This window comes from Callorhinus ursinus, unplaced genomic scaffold (genome assembly GCF_003265705.2).
Source record: "Callorhinus ursinus isolate GAN/ISIS: 27379988/994484 unplaced genomic scaffold, GSC_fseal_2.0 scaffold49, whole genome shotgun sequence".
NCBI classification, from domain to species: Eukaryota; Metazoa; Chordata; class Mammalia; order Carnivora; family Otariidae; genus Callorhinus; species Callorhinus ursinus.
Window position 1 is genome coordinate 9,443,922 of NW_027397111.1, and position 25,340 is coordinate 9,469,261.

A 25,340-nucleotide genomic window follows, 5' to 3' on the forward strand; every position below is an offset into this window, starting at 1 on the left:
AGTCAAGATGCAGTTGACTTTTTGTTCAGGCAGAAAATGTTATTTTCTAACACATTATTATTATCTCTTATACCTCTAGTGTTACTCCCAAATGTTTCCATGTTTTGTATGATCACTATCTCTACAGATACTCGGAAGAATGCTGATTTTGCATCCCAGCTAAAGATGAGAAAATATTTAGTGTCTTTTTTTTGGTACAGCTAATTCAGTACAAGAAAGAAGACTTGCTTGGGAACTACTGAGTACTCTTGGCTTTGTTTGCTGACCATTTCCTCCACCAGCTGGAAATCCGATGTCCCATTAACACTAGCCATGCCTCCTTGTCCAAACGACATTCTGGCTGCTTGTAACAATTGGCACAGATTCTAAAAGGTTTGTTAATGTTTTTTAGATCCCAAACATGTAGGATATCTTTATATTCTTTGCAACTGGTTTTGCTTCAGTGGCCCTGTAGGTGTTTATGGATACTGGCATGCTAAATCTCACCAATAAAAATAGTTTATTTTCTGGGAAAAAAAACTCAATTATAAGTCCTTTATTTTGTCTAAAAAATACTTTTCTGGTACTTTTCTCTTTTTTATCATCACAGATAGATGGAGCAAATCATTACACTACATAAAACCTCTGCTAAAGTGTTTCCCTGGTGAGAAAAGCCAACTTATGGACTCATGTACTTGTCCCTCCTGAGCAGTTCTCACTCAGGATGCATCTGTCTACCACTCGTCATAGACATCTTTGTGGTGTTTCTCCTTCCTCTGTCTGTTTCTTATAAAAGAAGACACTGAAGTACTCTAGGATCTGGCCACCTCCATCAGCTTGAGGGGGTCCTTCATGATTTACTATGGTGCCTCATTACTGTTCTGAGTATTTCTCAACTGCACTCAAAATGTAAAGCTATCACCAGATGGCAGTTACAAAAAAAAAGAAGAAAAGAAAAAGAAACAATAGGCCCAAAATGGAGTCACTTGTGCTAAAGCCCCATGTCAGCAAACCAAGACTTAATACCTCACCCAACTGCAGTTTCAACCTCTCCCAGGAATGTGACCTTTAACCAGTCAATCTGGACTTACCTGGTCAACACTCTTGAGGTAACCTGCCTAACCCCTCTCTTCCCCCAAAGGAAGGTGGTCTTGCCTGAAACAATCCACTCTCCTAGAACAAATTCTTTGCTTCACCTCTGTCTGCCTACCGAAGTCTTTCATTTTGTACAGATCCTCAGGACTCCTTTCTATCTGCCAGATGGGATGCTGCCCAATTCATGAATCACTGGATAAAGCCAATGAGATCTTTACATTTACTCAGTTGAGTTTCGATTTTTTAAACAGTGGGAACAAAGGGAGGAAATGACCTCTTCTCATATCCTTCTAAATGGAGAAAAGTTAATCAAAACTTGGAGCTTAATAAGGGCCATTTTCATTTGAACTGCCCACTGCAAATTCAGTGTCCATACTGTTTACTTCTTGCCCTGAACTACTCCTACTTTGGACTCTGTTGAATGGAAAACTGTGGAACTCTAAAACTAAAGGAACTCAAATGCTTTCACTATATGTCTCATTCATTCATTCTTTCATTCATTCATCAGTACTAATTCAATGCTTATGTAACAGAGGTAGTATTTCCATTCTCTGCAAATCATGTTGTTCCATGCAATGAATCAATGCCATAGATTCCTATAAGCCAAGGGCAAATAACACAAGGTCAGTCATCAGCGAGTCCCTCATGAAACTAGAGAAACAAGAATCTGGAAAGCTGGGCCTTGTTGAGAGAAAAGAGATATACTTAAAATTCCAAATGTTGGCTGTACATGTTGAGAGGAAACCCTGGACATCTGAACATAAGGCATAAGTAGAGAGGAATCGTGCTAGATATAAAGGAAATGTAAGCACAAGGAGTTAGGGGTCCCCCCCAAAAAGAAAGATGAGATATAGCTTCAGTGACCTAAGAGAAGTCATTTTAGGTCTCCAGCTGTTTTCCTTGATCTACTAGCACCAGCACACTTCTTGCAGAATTTCCTAGGAGGTGGAAGAATTACAAGGAAATGCAAAAACCACTAGGGTCTACCAGGCCAGGAAACAACAACCTGACCATATCAGAGACAGTCACTGGTAAAACCGCCAGTGCTGTTTCAAAAGTAAGCAAGGCCCTGCCTTGGGCTCCAAAATAAGGAGTGCAAGACTTCAGTCAGTTTATATTGCTCTCGCGCCCCAGAAGCATGCCCACAGCCCCTTCTCCTTGTCTGACAATTACCTCTGCTTCACTATAATGTCAAAGTGTCGGCCCCTAAAAGGAGCACAAGCTGTACTAACAAACAGGATGAACGTACAGGCATGTTTTCTAAGTATGTCTGCACACCCTGTGTCCGCCTTTACAAGCGAGGACAAAGCTCCCCTTTCCGAACAGTCATCCTGAACTTTATTGTATTTTATTTTTATCCTAAACTTTAAATAAAAGGAACCTGCTCATCCTTGCTTGGTGGGTGGGACGGGTCATAGCTTTGGAAGTTATTCCCTGTGATCTCCTTATTTGCTGCAAATGAAGTTTCCTTCGTGTGACAACTCCCTGGGGTGTAGTCTCCACCTGCAACTCACCAAAGAGCAAACTCACATTTGTTCAGTTACAGAATTGTCCACCAGCTGGGAGGAGGAAGTAGAGAGCCTTTGGCAGAAGAGATAGGGAGAGGGGAAGAGTGGCTCTCAGGTGAGGTCCTGACCGCAGGCCCGAAATCCCAAGTTTCAGGTGGATTGAGGAGGAGGCTGAAGGCAGATGTGGCCCCGATGTTTGGAGGGTGTGGAAAGGAGGTGACTGCTGGCTGACAGGGTTCAAGGGAGGTCCAGCAAGTGGGGAAGTGACCCCATACCAAGGGCTGCAAAGACTTCCCAGGCTTCCTAGGCTGGGCATCAAGTGAGATGTGCGGCCAGACCTCAGAGATCTGTAGGGCTGGCACGAGGCCAATTCGGGTCTGGTTAGCCTTGAAGGGGCCAAACTCCCAAGAAGCAATCGTGCCTGGCTTGTACTGTGAGGACAGGTCACAAGTTCCACGAGCAGAGATCCTCAGCACGGGCAGTAACAGTGGCATCTGATGGCCAAAGACAGGAAGGACAATGTCCCCAGTGAGATGAAAGTGCGCAGTCCATCCCTGCCACTGGGCTTCCCTACACCTGGACACCAGCTTGGGAAGGAGGAAGGAGAAGAGGCCCCCAGGAAGAAGAGAAATCACTCTGGCAGGGAATGTGAACATGATATTTGACTGAATATTTAACCCAGAGAGACTGAAATAATCTAGAAAAGACCAGAAACATCAATGGGCAAGATCAAGTTTATGTTTTTTCCCTTACCAGGATGGTATTCATTTTAGAGAATAAAGAAATTAACACTTCCTTACACTATTTTAATGTACTTTAAATGCTTGTTCTCTCAATTCCCATCCAGAACAAGCATCTTGTTCTCTGAGACACTGAGGCCTTCTGTTGGATTACGTATGTGGGGAGGGGGGATGTCACAACAAGGCGAAGAGAATGTGCTAGCACATGGTCCTTCAGGTACTGACTCCTCATCTCCTCCATTTCTTACCTCCTGACACACCCATTAGGCTTATGCTCAGCTCATGGACCCAGTTCCTGAGCCACCCCTTCAGAGGCAAAGCATGTGATCGCCAGCCTCAGTTCATGCCCTACTCACCAGAACTGGATTCATGGTATTTCCAGAGACCTGCAAGGGGGGTGCTATAGGCAGCTCAGGTCCCTCCTGCTTCTGAGTGGCAGCACTTTCCAGGGCTCTCCCTGTCCTGTTCCTCAGTCCACGATCCACCCCCAACCAGTTTGTTTCCTTCTCCGCTAGTCTAGTCCTCACCGGGACCCAAGCCCTGCAACAGACCCAAACTCCTTTGATAGGAAACTGATCTCCTGCTTGGTTCTTTCCAGCCAACCCCTCCCCTTTCTGGAGAATCACTCCTGTTTCCTCAATCTTTTATAAATAACAATTTGCCCAAAGTGCTAAAGCCTCTGACTCGTTCACTTCACAATCTGGGTAGCAGTGGGGTTTGCCTGCATCAATTTCTCCATCCTGCCTGGGCCTTTCTCAGGATGCTGGAGTGAGCACTGGCTCACATTTTCTAAGACCTCTGACCTACAGCAAATTGGGCCAGGGGAGACCCAACCAGGGCAATCAAATGGCTTCTCCCGGGAATGTGTGTACCTCGAAGACTCCAGGCAGGCTCTGCTGGGCACCTGATGGATACTATCCAGAGCTGGTTTCAAGGGCCTGCTCGTGTAACCCCCAGGGGAGTCTGGGTAATCGATGTTTGCTTTAGTTCTACAGCTGTAAGTTTACACCTTTAAGGAGGCTCCAGAGGGTGGTAGATGAGTACTCTGCTCATGCCAGACAGGTGTACTATGTCACACCTGTCCCTCAGTGATTGGGGTCCCTCAGTTGCATGGGGATTGCATAACTCTGAGTTGCAGGGGGCACTGGGCTCTGTGAGGTGGCCCTGTAGAGCAGCAGACCAGCTGGGTGCAGAACCCCGTTAGCCTCATATACATATATGCGTGAAAGCCTGAGCTTGGAGAGAGGAGACTTATCCACACCTAAGCACAACTTGAGTAGGACTTTGGGGTTTAGAATCTTGTACCTCTGCCAGTCAGGATAATGTTGCTGATCTTCACTATATATTCTGATTGGATATTCTGTCTTCTCACTCTTTTAGAAAAGTAAAATTTTTTTTAGCCAAATAAGTGTCTATGTCTGGTCTTCCCATGAGACCAGGTCACTATTTGTTAATGCAGAGGTTATGCGGCACTACAGTGGGAAGCCATGAAGACCTGGAGCTATTTTTATCACTCTTGCTGGGGTTCATGATGGAGGCCAGCTCCACATGCAGGAGGGTGGAAAAGGTGCTGGGATGTGGCCAGGCCAACACCATCTTCTCTGGGATATACCAAACAGGGGGCTGTGGTGGGAGCTCCAGGAGCTCCGTCACCTCCTGAGGCCCCATGGAGGGGCTGCTCATGTCCCCAAGTCCCAGGCACCCAGCTCTGGGGGAGTCTGCACAGCTTCCCAAGCCTTTGACATCATGGAGAGTAAAGGGAGCTGTATTGGCTGACCTTTGAGTGTGTAGTGAAGCCATCCAGAAACCCTGCGAGAGAAATGGATTTTTAAACTCATTGACTTTGAAGACTCCATCTGTCACCTGCCCTGGCAAGGTCAGGGTGTGTTGGATGCAGCCTGGAGTTGGCTGCCAGATCTCTGCAGGGCTCAGGGTTCAATCCTAACCTGGTCCCTCAGCCCCCAGCAGTGAGGAGCTTCTGCCAGGTCAGCTTCCCTTTATACTAAATCCTAACTACCCCATATTCTTCCTCTTCTCTTTCTCTCATTCATTCATACACACATGCTTATGTACACACGCACACATGCAGAACTGGGACTTAATTGCTGTTTTTCTCTTCACGCGGAACATTTAAAAGTTCGTAGAGAGTATAAGAAGAGAGGAGAAGAAACAGAACTTAAGTACGTGCATCTATGTCCAGTCATGCCTCAAATGACCCCTTTACCCATTCTGAGCTGATGGCTCCCTGGAATACAGGGCTGGGGGACTTCCAACCTCCCTTGCATCCTCTGTGACAAACACTGTGGATGAGAGTCACATGAGGACACACGGCAGTCCCTCCCAATGTGGGACATAAACAATCATGACCATGAGGCAGAACCTTTCTTATGCGCCCACCACTGTGCTCCCCATCTATCCATCAGACCGATTACTCCTCACAGCCACCCTTGGGAGACAGACGCTGTTATGGCCACTCCGCAGATGAGAAAACAGACTCAGACAGGTAAAAGCACACAACTTGCAAGTGGCAGCACAGGGATACCAACGTAGGCCCATCCAAGTGAGTGCCCCCACCCACAGGCTCTGCTCCGCTGCCTCCAGCCTCACAACTGTCCGCAAAGCGCGGTGACCTTTCCCATCCTGCTTTTCATCTCATCTGGTGCCAGAGCCCCAATTCTGCTAGCTGCATGTTTATTTTTAAGAGGGAAAGTGGGGCTTCCGCTCTCAGGATAGATGTGGAGTCCTGGGCACGTACCTCGAAGAGACAGGACACCGCGGGGCAGAGAGACCCTCACCGGCCCCTCCCACAGGTGTGCAGGCAGGGGGTTCCGCTGCAGCAGTTGAGAAACCCCCATCGTGCTGGCCGGTCATTCCAGGTGCTGTGAAAGATGACTCCCAAGTTTCGGTGGTTTAACCCCAAGAGCACGGATTTCTCACTCACACCGCTGTCATACACACATTTGCAAAAAGCCAAGTGCTCAGGGTTTAGGGACTATCTCCTAGGTTTGCAAAGTCAGACAGCGCTTTTTCCTCGGCTGCGAAGGCAGCTTCCAAGGCGTGCTTTTTACACTTCCTGTTGGGTACCGTGCGTGCCCTGCCACTCGGGGCCCAGTGTCCTTCCTGGGACAATGCACCACCTGTCCTTCCTCCCCAGCAAGGGTGTTGAGAAGGCGCTGCCTGTGCACCGAATTGGGTCCTGTCTCAGCCCCACACCATACCCCTAAACCTCACCCCTTCCCCCATCCTGTGTCCTGAGAAGCGGAGAGTTCTGGGACACTCCAGATTACAAGCAAGAATTAAAGTCAGCAGTGACTCGTAAGTGTGCAAAAAGCCTATTGTCACTGCTCTGATAGCCACTGCTACTGGCTGGCGCAGGCGGTATCATGAGCCCCCACCCACACAGACTCCTCTGAGAGCTCTACCAGGAGCTGAAGAAGCGAGGGCAGCTGGGTCAGCATCCGTCTCCCAGCTACTTCTCAGGTGGTTCACGGGGATTGTGGGTCTCCCTTAGGGATCAATTTTGAGTCCAGGAAAGAAAGAGTCCTAGCTTCAATGGCAGGGGCAGAGGTGTCTGCAGGGATCTGTAAATTAGGGGGCCCTAGGTGCTGCTGAATACATCCAATGGTCCTGAAGCTTAGAATCAGTCCATAAGACCTGCACTGCTCTTCTCCTCCTGGCACCACCTCCAACAAAGGGAGACTGTCCCTTCCTCCCCGGGCCCGCTGCCTCTGCACAGCTGCCCAGCATGTCTGCTTCAACTTGACTCTCCAGACTCTCAGTGGTGGCAGATCCCACACTGACAAGGCTCTTGTCTTGGCCTCTCAGGATGGCTTTGCACAGGGCAGAGCTGCCTGCGCTGGGAGAATGAGAGCAAAGTTCTCTGCCTGGAACCCATGCTCCTTGGGGAGTTCCGTTCCCAGGGGTTCCCTTCCCTTCCCTTGAGCAGGAGGGAGAATGCTTCATGGACAATCTCACCTCCCTCCTTTGTGCTCCAGCAGCACCTGATGTGGCTGTTAAAGCTCATGACCGTGCATTTTAATGATTAGTTAGCATGCCTTCTTCTGTTTCTCTTGTGGTCTATAAGCTCTGCAGGGGAAGGTTTCCTATTCCCATCTATTTTCTTTATCTAATATGGCATTTGACTCTCACAAATGTTACCTGGTGAATGCAATTTGTTTTGAGAGAATGAGTTAGTAAATAAATAAGAGAGTGAGTCAATGGGCAAAGATGGATGGGGGAAGCATAAATGAGAAGTGATGGGGTAGGGGGGTGGTGAGTGAATGTATGAAGGTGTGAGGCAGAATGATGGCTCACCGTGTGCAAGTATTCACTCCTCTCTTCTTCCTTGCACACAGAACCCTGGTTTTTAGTTGGGCATATTTCCACCCAACAAAAGAATACATTTCCCACATGTGTCCACGTGGCTGTTCTGTGACTAAGTTAAGCAGAGGGAAATGTATTGCATGATACATCAAGGAAAATCCTTTAAAAGAGAATATGTGTGCTTTTAGCTTTTGTCTCTTTCCACCCTTCTGTGACGTGGAAGATATGTGATGGTTGGAGCTTAGCAGCCATGTTATTCAATGAGGCCTCAAAACAAAACAAACCCATACTGGGACAGTGAGGCAGAAAGACAGAAGTCTAGGTCTCTATTGATCACAGAGCCACTATAACACCCTGGACTGCCTCCTTCCAGACCGTTTTTTATGTAAAAGAGTTACAAATTTCTATTGCATTTGTTGTTGTTTTTTTCTTTTTATCACATGTAATTGAATCTGATACTAATCAGCTTGTCCAGGATCACAGGTTAATGCTAGAGCCAGTCGTGGAATCCAGGCCTCCTCTCTCCTAGTCTCAAACTCTTTCTGATGCTATGCATAAGTCACCATATGGCAACCTGAAACTCCAATTCATCCAGATCGTGCAGATACCTTCCAAATGTCAACCCAAAGCCATAACATGGAACCAGAGGATCTCAATCATTTTTGAAGAGAAACAAAGTGAGGGATGAATGATCAATGTTCAAAACCTACTAGACAGGTGGGGTGCATAGACTCAACCGTAGATTGAACGCAATTTCCAACAGCTCCAGGAAGGGCAACCAGAGAAACCCATTGGTGACCACAGACCCTGGTATACTCACACTTTCGGTGGCTCCTGCATTTCAACAGCAAAGCATTTATTCTTCCATGAAGTGCAACATGTGGGAATAGGGTCTTACCTCCACCAGGGAATGCCAGTGTGCGATGGGCTTCCGAGGATACGACAGCATTTCACTCCAGTGGTCTCTGCCCAGCCTCTCAGCTTTGTTGCCTACTTGACACACGCCGATGATCTCATTATGACCTACACTGTGAAAATGGCCCACAATAATTTTTTCTTAAAATTAAGTAAGAGCAACAACTACTCAATTAAACTAGTAGGAATGAGGGCAAGAGTGGTTCTCTCCTTCCCTCATTTAAACTACAGGACAAGCTTAACAGCCAACAGAACTTGGGATCCAATATTGTACTTGGGGGCACAGAGAGGAAGAGCGGAGTGCGGCCGTCACACACCTTGGCTTTTGTAATACTGGCATGGCTGAGCTTCCGATGCATGCTAAGGATGACAACTCTGGTTCTAGAACTAGGTTGACCTCCAGGTCTTCAAGTCTATATAATGAAAAGGAGGCCATCTGAAAGGAGTTCCTTGCATTATGGCTGCTCAAATTTCCAGAAGAGGCAACCAAGTATGGATAAGAGAGATGCGCCATGTAGGGCAGCCGTGGTCTGGAGCTTACAAAGGGGGCAGGGTGGAGACAGCAACTGGGTCTCCTTCCAAGCCCATCTTTGCTTCTTTGACCTGACTTGATTTCCCTCCTATAGAGAGATACTTAGCTCCTGTAACTTTAGGGCTAATATTTCTGAAACTTTCCCTGGGGACGTCCCTACCTTGGGACAATTCTTCCCCCTCAGTAGTTTTTGGTTAGATGTCATCTGCATAACTAGAATGATATGACCCATCCTTTAACTCTTTGGGATCTAAACTCATGGGCTTTCTTTTTCCTTCCTGCAAAGATGAGTGGTTTTTCTCCTATTTGTATGTAGGGAATAAGGGTGAGAAATGGGTGGGGGAGTGTGAAGGATATTCGAGGCTATGCTCATTAAAATCAGCTGCATGCAGAAGCCCCATGAATTCTGCCATGGATTTTTCCAGGCAGATTCATGAGTTTACTGAGAATTGAATTGAAGCAGAGCTCATATAATCAGATTTGTTGATGCGGGAAACTTGGCAATTGCTTGAAAAAAGCTGGCCCAGCTTTCCACGGTTGGTGGGCAATGGCCCCTCCTGTGGGCTGACACCATTGGTGTTGCATTTCCTGCGGAGAAGACAGGATAAGGTCTATTGCCGACATGGGCTATCACACCCATGGGCCGCTGAGCTAAACCATGTGTTCCTGGGGCTGGAAGATGGTTCTGCTTGACCTAGGCATCTGCTAGAAAGAGTGTTCGGGGTGCTGAAGCTGCCCTACTGACATTTCAGGGGTATGTGGGAAAATTCTTATCTATAAATAATATTTGTAAGATTATACTCGAAATCAGAATGATTTCTTTTTTTTTTTTATAATTGTGCCCAGACCACATGGGAGGTTTCCAATTAAAAAGAGACTTTGCATTTCAGTCTAATGACTGGTTTAACATGTCTAATTCCCTGTTGGTACTTCCTTTGCATATTAAAATGACTGTTTTTCAAATCTGTCCTTTAAATACACAATTGGCTACAATGCAAGCTATAAATATCTCTTCTGTGCTGTATTAATTAGAAAGTCGAGCATCTTATACATTTTAATGTACCCTGTCATCCATACTGATTCTAGCATTTTCAAGAGAACATTTCTGTTTGCTTTCAGACTTAAGTGGATGGAAATGATCTTTATTAAACACATTGGGAGAAGGGAAAAAAATAACAGAGTTATGTATTTAGAAATGTTGGTGGTGTGGCTAAAGGAATCACTCTGCTATTTTGAGTGGGATCTTCCCACAAAGGCCAGGCAGGATTGCGCAGGAGAAGATTAAGACCTGCAGGGTCCTGGTTTCCCAGGCTGAGATTCTGGGGAGTGTGCAGGGATGGAGAGGGGAGGAGGTGGGGAGGATGGGGAGGGTGGAAGACAGAAAGAAATGAAAAGGGGGAGAGCGAAGAAGCACTCGGGTAATAGGACTCTACATCATGGTGTGGAAAATGCCGATTCCCGTCAGTCAGCTTTCCCTGGGGGGCTCTCCTGACTCGTTTCCCACAGCCTGGGCTGTCAGCTGAGCATCTGTGGCCGCACACCCCCTCTGCCCTCCCTGCCCCAGGCATGGCCGACCTGCCGAGAGAGAGAGAGAGAGAGAGAGAGAGAGAGAGAGAGAGGAGAGAGAGAGAGCGAGCGCGCGCGCGCTCCAGGCTTCTCACCGATCGTAGTCCATGACGGCTATGGACAAGTGGATTTGGTCAATGTTCTCGGGAGGGACGTCAAAGACTATGGCTTCGTTGTAAACAGGGTTCAGAGTGTTCCTCTTGGTGGATGTTTTCCTCTTCTTCAGTCGTCTGCCATCACACATCAGCGACACTTTTACGTAGGGATCTGTACGAGCAGGAGAAGCAGGGGGACTGTGAGGAAAATGTGGGTTCAGGGGGCAGTTTCATCACGATGGGCTTCCACAGACAATGGGATGCAGAACTCCCTTACCTGCCTGTGGCCTGGAGTTTGGGGATTGTAATTAATACGATGCCTGGGCAGTGATGAGAGTTAGGATAATTAAGACATTCATTCAAGAAGAAGCACAGGACTCTGTCTCCTCAAAGTGTGTGGAATTTAAAAAGGGTGTGAAAACATCTGTTATTGAATTAGAAAATATTCCAGCTAGATTCAAGACCTGCCTGGCTTCAACAGGGGGAGGCGTAAAGGTACTTCCGAGGCAGGGGAAACAGGCCACAGGCCCTGAACTCTGAGCCACCTCAGAGAATCTTCCTAAACCTCAGGTCTTTAGGAAAGGGACAGGCAGAACACCTGGATGACAGGGAGAACTCTGAGGAGAGCTGCCTGCAGCAGCACGGCAGGGAAAGAAAGCCCAAGGGTTTGCTTGTGGTATAACACTAGCAGAGGGGGACAGGTGACAAGGCTGGTCCCTGCTTCCGGTGGGACTTTTCTGGCTCCCCCTCACTGTCCTTCCGCTCAGTGGGGAGTTCCCTCTCTCCTCACCTGCACAACCACTGACTCCCCGTACACTGTCCAGGAGGGACTCAGAGGGCCAGAAGGGGCCACATCTTTTGTTCCTAGAAAAATACTGGAGGACAGTAAGCAGGCTATATTGCATCCGGCATCCTTTGATTTCTGTGATCAATAGCCAGCGCACTGGGTGTTTTATGACCACATTTTGGGAGCCCCTGCAGAGGCTGTATAGAAGGAACTGCATATCGGGGCATTTTTTGTTATGGTTTAGAATTTAAGTGTGCATGCTTGATTCACTGGCAATACCAAACTGCATAGTTCATTGATGGGCTTTTTATGAGGATATTGTTTTTCAATCTTCCATAGGCCTGAGATGGTGATTGCCTATAGCTGAGGAAAGACTCAGATGAACTATATCAGCGTGTGTATAAACTGTAGGACAAATTCACAATTACGGTGAAGAAGACCTAAGAGAGAACAATAATGATTATTCAATGAAGAAGACCTAAGAGAGAATAATAATGATTATTCACATTAGGTAGCATTTAGTATGTGCCAGGTACTATTCTTATTTTATATGCATTAACTCAGTTAAACTTACAACAACCCAATGAGCCAGATACGATTATTACCATCATTTTACAGATGGAGAATCCGAAGTGCAGAGAGGTTAAGGGACTTGCCCAGGGTCACACAGCCATGAGGTCTAGCACTGGGATTAAACCTAGGTAGTTTGGTGCCATGCACCTCATTACTCTACTGAAGACTTCATGAAAGTACTATATTAGAACCCTATGAAGAAGTCTGAATTTGAGAATGTCCCACCTGATGCTCCTGTTATGTCCATTGCCTTTAAATTCCTTGCTTTTATAATGGTAATGGTCAGCCTGCCAGCAGTTGGAAGATAGCAGAGGGAAAACATCAACTCTCCAAGATCCACATTGTCCTGTGGAGAAAGCACAAAGGGACGCATTAGAAAGTGTCCTGAGGCTGGTGTGCATAAGGATCAGCTGCAGGGCAGCTCTGGAAGGAACACACTTCTCCTTTTGCTCCTCTTGTGAGTCCCTGCTGTCTCTCCCTTCATGTCAGTCACAAGGAGAAGAACAGATGCCTGGACTTTGGGGGCCCCTGCCCCTAAGGAAGTACAGCCCACACTCAGATGGCAAGGCTGTGGAGGCCGCGCAGGACCTCTACCACCCTCTATCCAGGCCTCCGCAGCCTCACACAGGTCCCCACAGCCCTGAATGCACCCCCCAGAGCCTTAACTATTTCCCAGAGTCCCCCATGTGGCTCCATTCATAGTGCCACCACAATCCCCCAGGGCCCCCAGGACAAAGCTGCCTGAAGAGGGGCTCTGTAGGACCGCACAGCCCCACCAACTGCCCAGACACACTCTGCGCACAGCCCTTAGCAGCCTCCTGCGGCCTCTCAAGCAGGTCCCCACTTCCTATGGAGTTTCCCCCCACAGTTTTTCCCACAGGCTCTACATCAGCCCACAAAGTCCTCCAAATAGTCACTATCCCTATGCCTCCTTCCCTTACAGCGCTACACACTCCCCAACACAGCACCCCCAGGATGGCCATAATACTTCTGTACACTCCAGCAAACACCTCGTCCCAAAACACACACATGTGCATGCACACACACAGACACACACAGACACAACCCTTCACCCGCCAGAGCACTGCACACAGCCTGGTCACACACTACGTGTGTAGACCAACACACAGCGCCACTGGATCCTGAAATACCTAGTCCCTACCATCTCACTCTAGACAAGGGCCCTGCAGACCCACACACGCCATCCACAGTCGTGGACACACGCAGACACTCACCCGGCCCTGCCCAGCCTCACACAGAGCCCTGCACGGGCTCCACCCAGGGAGATGGGTGGTGACCCCCTGCTGCTGGCCTCATGGGCTCCTACTTAACCGCAGCTCTGGCCTTCTCTTGGTGTGTCCCTAAGGAGCCCGTTTCCCTCTGCTGGGAAGACATCTCCTCAGGCAGTGTGCAGCCATTCAAATAGGTCAGAAGACATGGTTTTCTTTCTCCTTTTTAGCCCAAAGAGAGTGTTACCAGAAAGGAGGTGGGGGGGAGCCAGGTCATTTAGTTTCAGTATCAGTGATACCTAACGTTATTGAGCTGGGAGGCTTCATCTAATTAATACAGTTTCATACTGACAATGCTCTGGGAAGTCCAGGTTTTGCCCTCAACATCCACAGCCTCCCGTCCTCCTTGATTCTCCAAGGATGCTTCTATTTTTAGAAGCGAAGATTCAGTTCTGGAAGGTCACCTCGCCCAACCTCCCTACCTTGACCGCTTCTGCAAGAGGATGAGACGAAGGGAATCTGTTTGGTGGCTAAGGCGGATGGATTGCTCTGCCTCTCCGTGCATTGCTTGCCTCGTGTAAATAAATGACCTCACTTTGCAGGCCAGGCTCTCTTGAATCCTGGAGCCCAGCTCTCAAGAGACCCAGGAGGCTGGGCCTTTCTGTCTGGGGTGGAGAGACAAGAATTCTACAGGAGCTGGGGTGTCACCCGGGGCAGGCACTGGACCGTTTCATGCTGCTGGGCTCCCCATTGCAGGATGGGGGTCTGCTCTCCCCGAAGAGGGAGGATCTGACCCATCTTTCTGCTGGTGGCACAGGAGAAAGAGAAACAACAGCTGTCCCCACAAATTATCTTTTTCCTTCCACACTCCCTGCCCTATTCCTTTGCCCTTTGACTTCTCCTGCCTGCCTTAAGCAAAAAGGCCAAAACACCTGTTCCTCCCTCAGGGGGCTGCTCACTGCACCTAGCTCACCACCCCCTTCTCTTCTTCTGCCCAGAAAATCTGAGTTTGACAAAGGAAAACAGGAGTGACCAGAATCATGCCTAGGAAGCTTCATCATCACCACATTCCCCAGCATACAATTCTGGAAGGCCTGCGCTTACCCAAGCTCTATAGGGTTCTAGATGTGCACCCCAGACCCTGCCCTTGAGCCCAGTGCACATAACTGAATATGACAAGTCAGTTACTTTTGTCTTAAGTACATTTTCTTCCCGACATAAATCCCATTCACAAATACTCATAGTATGGCTCTTTGCTCATGAGTTAAAATAAAAAAAAAATTAAGCTTCAGAATTGGTGATAGAGTATTCGAAAGGTCAGCTAGGGCTAAAGTCCACATTTGTACTTCCAAAAAAACAAAAAACAAAAACCAGAAAATTAAAGATAGTTACCAAAGAGAAAATGCTTGATTTGATTTCCAAGTGCTTTAAAAATAAAATAAAAAAGTTAAAATTCTCTAAGTCATGCAGGTAAAAATAATAAAACTCAAATAGAAACTTTTAGTGAAACAGTAAAAATCCTCTTTTCTTATGTATATATACCATCTATGTCACTCCTTTCCCCAGAGTAACACTGTGAATAATCTCTATTTTTCTTTTCATCCATCCATCCATCCACTCACTCACTTATTCTTCTAACATTGGCTATGGTTGTGGTGGTTGAGCACTGCTCTTTTCCAGGTGCTGGGAGCTGTTTTTGTAGTGGGGGAACATCAGATGCAGTCCCTTAAAGACAGATAGGCTTGCAGGGATATGGAACAGGAGTTGATGGCACCTAATGTTAATTCTGCTTTTCCCCCACCAGCTGATGTTGATTTGGGGTCAAGAACCTATAGATCTTGATGTTTGCAAACATTCCCTTAAACCAGTGGTTCTCAATTAGGAGCAATGTTGCTCTCCTGGGGGACATTTGGCACTATCTGGAGAAATTTTTATTGTCACAACTGGGAAGGCAGGTGTTACTGACGTCTAGCAGGTAGAGTCCAGGGATGCTGCTAAAAATCCTACAATGCACAGGGTAGCCCCTCCCTGCAAAGAATTATCTGGTTCAAAATGTCAATAGTTTCAAGGCTGAGAAACTGCCCTACACAGAAGTACTTATGTTGTTTGTAAAAAATTTTTCCAGAGTGCTAATAAAAGTCAAATATAAAAGGGTAGTGGAGTGTTTGGCTTCTTTTTCAGCTTGACAGGAATCAGATATGCAAAGCGTCACTGGTGGCTATGTACCCTGGGGGAGACAAGGGGCAGGAAAATGTCATATAAAGAAATGCTTCATTTGCTCCCGCTTTGTATGGGCAAGTTCAGTATTGTCGGCAAAATATATTGGGAATTTATAGCAAGTGTGAATGAATTCTCCACCTGCCAAACTGTAATGTGATATGTTTGCCTGTAGTGGTCTATGATAGTTCTAGTTTTTGTCTAATTAGTGCATTTTTGCATTCCTCTTCTTAGGTTCTTCTGGTGAGCTCCTTTCCAATTCCACGAAGTTCTAGAAGGGCTGCTGCAGGAATTCAGGCTTAGCAAAATATTCATGCCCATGTCCATTGTTGTTTATTCAGGGATGAGTATGGAACCCAAGCAAGGACACTTAGAGTCCTCTCTGGGATTGAAAAATTGATACTGAAATGGAGAAATTATAATTTTATTGGGATTATTTGTTGAAAAGATATGAAACTAGAATTGTAAGGTTCTTGTACTGTATATAGCATACATAGTATAACATTACTTTAAGATAGGCTATGTATGTTAAAGATGTACACTATAAACCCAAAAGAAATGACTAAAATATTAAAAGATGTATAGCTAATATGCCAAAAAAGAAGATAAAATGGATGCTTTAAAAATATTAAACGTACTGCATGAAGCACTGGGTATTATACAAAAACGATGAATCATGGATCACTACATCAAAAACTAATGATGTATTTTATGGTGACTAACATAACATAATAAAATTAAATTTAAAAAAGAATACAGTATATATTAGAAAAAAATAAAAATATTAAATTAATCCAAAAGAAGACAGAAAAGGGAAAGAGAATAAGATTAGGAGAGACAAATCTGACAGAAATAGAAAACAAACAATAGGATGGTAAATTTAAACCAACTATTCCACAAATACATTAAATGTAAATGATCTTACCATCCAGATAAAAAGCAAAGATTGATTAAGTAAAATAGCAAGACTCAATTGGTCTCTATAAGAAATGTACTTTGAATATAAAGATATAAGTAGATTAAAAGTAAAAGAATAAAAAAAAAGATGTGCCATACTAACACTAATAAAAAAATAGGGGTGGCTATATTAATATCAGACAAAATATATGTCAGAGCAATGAATACAACCAGGACAAAGAGGATCATTTCATTATGGTAAAGGGGTCAATTCATCAAAAGCACATAACAATTCTAAATACTTATGCACCAGATATCACACTCTCAAAATACATGAAGCAAAAGATGATAGAACTGTGAGGATAGACAAGTTATAGTCAGAAGTTTGAATACTTGAACAACACTATCAACTGACTCGGCGTAACCAGTGGCATTACAAAAGCACTCTTCCAAACAGCAACAGAATACACATTCTTTCCAAGGACACCCAGAACACCAAACAAGAAAGACTATATTCTGGGCCATAAAACAAGTTTCAATTAAATTTGAGAAGATTCAAAGTGTATTTTCTGGCTGCAGTGGAAATGATTTAGAAATCAATAACAAAAAGATATCTAGAAAATCTCCAAATATTTTGAACTATCACACTTCTAAATAACCCATGGATCAAGGAAGAAATCAAAAGAGGAATTAGAAAGTATTTTGAACTAAACTGAAATGAAAACATGATATATTAAAATTTGTGAAAGGCAGCTAAAGCAGCACTTAGGGGGAAATTTATAACACCAAAATGCCTATATTACGCAGAAGAAAAATCTCAAGTCAATGACCTCAGCTTCCATTCTAAGAAATCAGAAGAAAAAAATAAGTGAAAACAAAAAATAAATAAAAACAAAGTAAGCAGAAGAAAGGAAATAATAATATTAAATAAAATACTGTAAAGAGGGGCGCCTGGGTGGCTCAGTCATTAAGCGTGTGCCTTCGGCTCAGATCATGATCCCGGGGTCCTGGGATCGAGCCCTGCATTGGGCTCCCTGCTCGGCCAGGAGCCTGCTTCTCCCTCTCCCACTCCCCCTGCTTGTGTTCCCTCTCTAGCTGTCTCTCTCTCTCTGTCAAATAAATAAACAAAATAAAATAAAAATACTGTAAAGATGTATATTTCGAACAATAGAGTAATCACTAAAAAAAATAATAGGTATAACAGAGCAAGACCCAAGTATATACGCTGTCTACAGGAAACCCACTTAAAATATCATGACAGAGATAAGTTAAAAAGATTAAAAACAATTAGGCCATGTAAACACTAATCAAAAGAAAGTTTTAGTGACTCTTTTAATATCAAAGAAGATTTCAAATCAAGGAATAGTACTAGGAAGGAAGGGTCAAGTCATCAAGAGGACATAATCTTAAATGTATATGCATCTACCAACAAAAATTCAAAATACATTAAACAATCTGATAGAATTAAAAAGGGAAATAGGCAGGGGTGCCTGGGTGGCTCAGTGGTTAAGCGTCTGCCTTCAGCTCAGGTCATGATCCCAGGGTCCTGGGATCGAGCCCCACGTCGGGCTCCCTGCTCCGCAGGGAGTCTGCTTCTCCTTCTCCCGCTCCCCCTGCTTGTGTTCCCTGTCTCGCTCTCTCTCTCTCTCTGTCAAATAAATAAATAAAATCTTTAAAAAAAAAAGAAAAAGAAGGAAAATAGGCAAACCCACAAGTAGAGTTGGAGATTTCAATACTGCCCTATCAGTAACTGACTTAACAAGCAAGCAGAAAAGAAGTAAGGATATAAAAGACCTGAGCAATAATATCAACCAACCTGACCCAATTGTCACTTACTTTACCCATTATTACTCCATCTAATAACAGCAAAATACAAATTCTTTTCAATCATACACCAAACATTCACCAAGAGAAACCATGTTCTGGGTCATAAAAAAAAATTCTCATTACATTCAAGATGATTGAAATCACACAAAGTATGTTCCAAATAAGACTAAAATGAAACTACAATGCAATCATAGTTATCTGGAAAATCTGCAAATATTTGGGAATTAAACAATACTTTTCTAAATTACTCACAGGTCAAATAAGAAAAACCACAAGGGATATTAAAAATTAATTTGAATGGAATAAAAACAAAAATACAACATACCAAAATTTGTAGGACACAGACTAAGCAGTGCATATAGGGAAATGTACAGCAGTAAATGTTTACATTCTGGAGCGCCTGGGTGCCTCCGTTGGCTGGGACTCTGACTCTCGGTTTCAGCACAGGTCATAATCTCATAGGTCATGAAATTGAGCCCCTCATCAAGCTCTGTGCTCAGCAGGGAGTCTGCTTGAAGATGCTCTCCCTCTGCCCCTCCCCTGCTCTCTTTCTCTCTCTCTCTCAAATAAATAAATAAGTCTTTAAAAAATGCTTACATTCAAACAGAGGTATCATTTCAAAACAATGACTGAATCTTCAACTTAGGAACACAAAAAACAGGAGAAAATCAAACACAACATAGGTAAAAGGAAGGAAATAATCAATATGAGTAGAAAAAATGAAATATAAAAAATGGAAACACCTAGAGAAAATCAATGAAACCAACATCCTAATAAGACTGATCAAGGGGGCGCCTGGGTGGCTCAGTTGGTTATGCAGCTGCCTTCGGCTCAGGTCATGATCCCAGGGTTCTGGGATGGAGCCCCACCTCGGGCTCCTTGCTCAGCAGGGAGTCTACTTGTCCCTCTCCCTCTGGCTTATGATCTCATTTTCTCTCTCTCTCTCAAATAAATAAATAAAATCTTAAAAGAAAAAGACTGATCAGGAATAAAAATTAGGAAATATTAATTACCAAATTAAAAAATGGAATTGGGTACAACCACACAGATATTATAGACATTAAAATAATAATAAAGAAATATTATGAACATTTTTATCCCAATAAATTTGACAACTTAGATAAAATGAGCAAATTACTTGAAAGCCAAAAAACCACCATATTAAAGAAAAAAATAGATAACCGGAATTGTTTTATATCCACTAAATAAATTGAAGTCATAGTTAAAAACCGTCTCACAAAGAAAAGTCAAGCCCATTTAAGAAGGAAATAATGCCAATTCTTTATAAGCTCTTCCAGAAAACAGAAGAGGTGGGAACATTTCCCAACTTATTATACGAGGATGGCAATATCCAGATACTAAAACTGGACAAAAATATTTTAAGAAAACTAGCACCCTCCTGGACGCAGACACAATTATCCTTAATAACATTTTGGCAAATTAAACCCAGCAATATATTAAATAGGAGATATATCCTGAACAAGTGGGATTTATCTCGGGAATGCAAGTTTGGCTTAACATTTGAAAATATTCATCAAAGTAAGTCATCATATCAACATACTATAAAGGAAAAACCGTATCGACAAACACAATCGTTTGAAAAAAGTCAATACTCATTCAGGATAGATGCTCTCAGCAAACTAGGAATAGAAGTGGGCTTCCTTCTATTAAAAAGACACCTACAAAAAACTACAGTTAACATTAAAGTTAATGATGACAGACGTTCTCCCCTAAGATTAGGGAACGAGGCTAGGACATCTGCTCTCACCACTTCTATTCGACATTGCGCTAGAGGGTCCAGCCAGTGAAATAAGGCAGAAATGAAAGATATATATCTTAAAAGGGAAGAAGTGAAACTGTTTTATTTGCAGATGCAATGATTGCTTATGGAGAAAATCCTTAGGAATCTATAAAAAACTATGTAAACAAGTTCAGCAAGGTCAACAAGGTTAATACAAAACATTATTTCTATATACTAGAAATGAAACAATTAAGAATTGAAATTTAAAAATACATACACATTTATTTATCTTTATTATTGTTTTTTAATTTTTTTTTTTTTTTTTAGAGCGAGAGAGTACATGAGTGGGGAGGGGCAGAGGGAGAAGAAGAGAGAGAATCTTAAGCAGACTCCACACTCAGCACAGAGCCTGATGCAGGGCTCGATTCTACAACCCTGAGATCATGACCTGAGCCAAAATCAAGAGTCGGATGCTTAACTGACTAAGACACCCAGGTGCCCCAAAAATACGTTTACATTTATACTCACAGATAAATTTAGCTTATTATGTGCAAAACCTGTAGTTTTCATTAAAACTACAAAACACTGCTGAGAAAAATCAGATAGGACCTAAACAAACGGAGAGATATTCCACATTCACAAATTGAGACTCAACGTTGTTAGGATACCAATTCTTCCGTAATCTGTAAATTCAATGCAATTCCAATTAAAAGCCAAAATACCTTTGTAGATGTTGACCAACTGATTCTAAAATGTAAATGGAAATATAAAAAACCCAGAATAATCAAAATAATTTTGGAAAAAATTTCCAAAAAAGTTTTGGAAAATTGAAGGACTTAACACTACCTATGAGGCACAGAATAAAACCACAGTAATCAATAGTCAAGGAGGTGTTGGCAAAAGGACAGACATACTAATGAACGGAACAGGATAAAGGGGCCAGAATTAGACCCTTGTTTATATGGTCAAGTGATTTCCTACAAAGAGACCACATAACTTAATGAAGAAATTTACTCTTTTTAACAAATAGTACTGGAATAGTTAGACATCTATTTAGAACAACAACAAAAGAAGCATGACCTTTCTTCACATGATAGGAAAGAATGTGATGAAAATGGATCATGTAAGCACTGAAACTATGAAAGTGCTAGAAGAAAGCACAGAAAATGTCTGACTTTGGGTTAGATTCCTTAGATGGACATAAAAAGCACAAAGCATAATAGAAAAAAACTGATATATTTTGTTTCATTAATGTTAAAAATCTTTTGCTCTTCAAACTCATTCTGAAGAAAGGCAAAGATTAAGTAAGCCACAGGCTGAAGGATCATATTTGCATAATGTACAACCAATGAAGGACTTACATCCAGAATACATAAAGAATTCCTACAACTCAGAGAAGGAACCTAACAAAAATATAGGCAAAAGATGTGAACAGACACTTCGTCAAAATTACATTAAACCATAGTGACATACCGCTACACACCCACTAGACTAGCTAAAATGAAAGACTGACAATATGAATGATTGCCCAGGATGCAGAACAGTTGACTCTCACGAGCTCTGCTGGAAATGCAAAATGTTAAAACCATTCTGGAAAAACTGTTTGGCGGTTTCCCCTAAGCTACACATACTCTTGCCGAATGACCCAGAAATCCCACATCTGGTTATTTCCCCAAGTGAAATAAAATCACACATCCATCCAAAGACTTGTGTGCACTTGTGAGCCCAAACCAAAAAGAAAACCAAATGTAGCATCAAATGGTGAATGGACAAAGTGTGGTATGTTCATACAATGGAATACTACTCAGCAACCAAATGGAAAACTACTAATGAAAGAAACAACACGAGTACATTGCAAAAGCGTTATGCTGAGTGAAAGGATCCACACACAAAAGGCAACACTGTATGATTCCCTTTATGTGAAATTCTGGGAAAAGCCAAATTACAGTGACACAAAGTGATCCGTGGGAATGAGGGACTGGGGGCTGGGAAGAGGGGACTGACTGGAGGAGCACTGGGAAACCTCTGGGGGTGACAGAAATAGTCTAACATCACTATTTTGGTGGTAGTTACATGACTGTATACATGTGACAAAATTTGTACACTTGAAATTGGTTAGTTTCATTATGTATAAATAATGGGCATTAAAAATTCTGAAAAGACACATTTTGCAGAGCACTCTACTTTTGTCTTCTAATTTTACTACCTTGAGTTCAGAGAATATGCCTTAATGATTTCAACCATTTAAAGTATTAGGCTATACTGTCTTATTCCTGTCCCATTTGCTTGTGCTCAAGTGTGCTCAGGGTGGAGTCTTCATTTGCCAGGGCCAAATTTCTACGTGTCTATTAAATCAAGCTTGTTCATTTTGTATCTAAATTTTCTTCTTCCCAGAATTTAATTATTTATGCTTTTGTCTTTTAAAATAAAATTTTTTTTTGGTTTTGTTTTGCTATTCTATTATGTTTCACAGCCAAATTCACATTTAAACTAGGGTTAAAATATTTCTATTTCTTTGCTCATGGCAGTTTCTTAAAACCCACATCACCCCCCCCTTTTGAGATACATTTTTCATTTTGCTTGAGTATGTCCTGAAGAATTTTTTTCCGGGGAGGGTTCACATATAGTTAAAATAATCTTTATTGTGCTCTAACTCTTAAAAGAAGTTGGTTGGGCACAGAATTCAGGTTAAAGTTATTTTCTCTTAGAATCATTTTACATTGTCACAATGTCTCCCAAGTACTTCATGTTCCAGCTGGGGTGTTTGATGCCATTCTTTTGTAGGTTTTTTTTTTTTTTTCCTTTCAAGGAGGTTTTAAGATTGTCTCTTTGTACTTTTACTTTGTACTTTATACCTTCTGAAATTTCCCCCAAAGATATTTAGATATTTTGTTTTCACTCATCTTCCCTGGTCCTCAGTGATCCATGTTAATTAGAACTCTTTCTTTTCTTTTAATGTCTTTTTCTCCAATGATCAGTTGATCTTTTTGCTTACTTTGGACCATGATGGTGGTTTTCCTAGGATATCCTTAATTGTCTATATTTATAATTAGAGGGTCAAAGCAAAAGTCTTCTACTGCTTATGCCCTTCATATTTCCTTTACTATTATTTTATGAGGGGCCTCAAGAGGGAGTGGAGGTTATCTCATGTTTTTGATGTGATATATTTAAGTAGAAATTCTGATGAACTGTTCTTTAATACTACCTGTATGATATTAACATCACCAAAATCAGAAGGTTACACAGTTAGGTAAAGAAAATCATTATCAACAGACTTTTGATACCCTACTTTCCTCAATACTTGTGAGTACCACTCTCCTGGAGGTTCCCAAGACCACCTTCAGGTTTGATGATTCGCTAGAAGGACTCTTAGGACCCAGAAAGGCTGTTATTCTCATTGTTATGGTTTATTATAGCATAAGGACCCAGATTAAAATCAACAAAGGAAAAAGATACATAGGGTGGAGTCCAGGACAGAGTCACACAGATAGCACCTAATTCTCTCAGGAATGATGTGTGACAACACATAGCAAGTATTGACAGCTGGGAAACTTACTAAACCTTGATGTCCAAGGTTCTTATTGTGGGTGGCAAAGAGTGTCCACATAACTGACCTTAACTAGTCAGTCTTCATTCCCTTCATCAGAGGTCAAAAAGCATGGCTCAGGGCCCTAGGTGAACAAAAACAGGTGTTCACCCATTATTGTATTGTTAAGATAAAATATCTGGTGTGGCCCAAGATCTGTTATATAAATAACTCTTTATCAGGCAGGATATTCTAAGGGCTTAGAGGCTCTCTCTCAAGAACCAGTCAAGACCAGTCCTTTCTTTAAAATGTGTAGGGTTTGAGTACCCCAAGCTCACTGAGTGAACCCTTTATGGAAAGCACACAGTGCTCTCATTTCAACTTGCCTTTTCACACACATAACCCAGAGATCAACACTTATGATTGGCATCCAAAGTGGCCGGCAATCTCATGAGCCTGAGATTAAGGGCCTGAGCCCTTAACCTGTGGGATCTGAAGCTATCTCCAGGGAGATAGTATCAGAATTGAGCTAAAGTTTAGGGCACACTGGGGTGCCTGGGTGGCTCAGTCGTTAAGCGTCTGTCTTCGGCTCAGATCATGATTCCAGGGTCCTGGGATCGAGCCCCGCGTTGGGCTCCCTGCTCCGTGGGGAGTCTGCTTCTCCCTCTCCCTCTCCCACTCCCCCTGCTTGTGTTCCCTCTCTCGGTGTCTGTCTCTGTCAAATAAATAAATAAAATCTTTTAAAAAGATAAATAAAGTTTAGGGAATCAAGTTGGTATTGCAGAAATGTTTGGTGTGGGAAAACCCCCCATGTTCGGTGTCAGAAGTATTGTGAGCAGGGTAGCGGTATGAGTAAAGGAGAAACACATAGGAGGAGAACAGTAGGTTTTTTTCTACATAAATGCTTAAAAATCAGATTAAGGGAACATTTCTAGCTTTAAATGCACAACATGGAACAAAATAAGGCTGATTATCTGGTAATCAAAGCATCTACCTGAAGAACTTGGAAAAAGAACAACAAATTAAACCCAAAGTAGAAGGAAGGAAATAATAACTATAAGAGTGAAATTAATGAACTAGAAAACAAATATATTTAGAGAGAGTCAAAAAGCCAAACACAAAGTTAGCTTTTAAAAAGCTAATGAAGGGCGCCTGGGTGGCTCAGTTGGTTAAGCGACTGCCTTCGGCTCAGGTCATGATCCTGGAGTCCAGGGATCGGGTCCCGCGTCGGGCTCCCTGCTCGGCGGGGAGCCTGCTTCTCCCTCTGACCCTCTCCCCTCTCGTGCTCTCTCTCTATCTCATTCTCTCTCTCAAATAAATAAATAAAATCTTTAAAAAAATAAAAAATAAAAAAAATAAAAAGCTAATGAAAATTGCTAACCTTTTTTCAAGACAGACAAAAGAGAGGGAGACAGGGGAATTAAAAAAACACAACCATGTCAGGGTTGAAAATGCAACACCACTACTGATCTTTACTAAAAACATTAAAAAGACAAATAACAATTTATAAACAACTTTACACCTATAGATTTTTAAAATTAGACAAAGAATTGGAAAAAATTGATGAATTTTTCAAAACAAAATTTATAAAATCAATGTAAGAAGAATTAAAGACTGAATTTTTATTGCTCATTAAAGAAATTGAATCTGTAATGAAACACCTTTCAGGCCCAGTTGGGTTCACTGGGGAATTTTATTAAATATTTAGAGACCAAATAAAGCCAGTATTTGCAAACACTTTCTGAGAACAGAAAAAGAGAGAATACTCCCCAATTCATTTTTGAAGCCAT

The 25,340-nt window shown here is 43.0% G+C and overlaps 1 protein-coding gene across 2 annotated transcripts in view; it reads right to left on the minus strand.

Annotated features, from left to right (window-relative positions):
* The window catches only part of SYT9 (synaptotagmin 9), a 200,826-nt gene that overhangs the window by 39,052 nt on the left and 136,434 nt on the right, over positions 1 to 25,340 (minus strand). The window contains exons 4-6 of one of the 2 annotated variants that reach the window (XR_012375367.1): positions 12,339 to 12,459; positions 10,754 to 10,925; positions 8,544 to 8,668 (exon numbers count right to left, since the gene is read on the minus strand). Coding sequence is in view for 1 of the 2 variants with exons in the window: in XM_073882981.1 (XP_073739082.1) it covers positions 8,544 to 8,673; positions 10,754 to 10,925; positions 12,339 to 12,459 (423 nt within the window). In the remaining variant the exon portion in view is untranslated. Of the gene's footprint in view, positions 1 to 8,543; positions 8,674 to 10,753; positions 10,926 to 12,338; positions 12,460 to 25,340 lie in introns of both variants that reach the window. The other variant, XM_073882981.1, reaches the window with a different exon arrangement.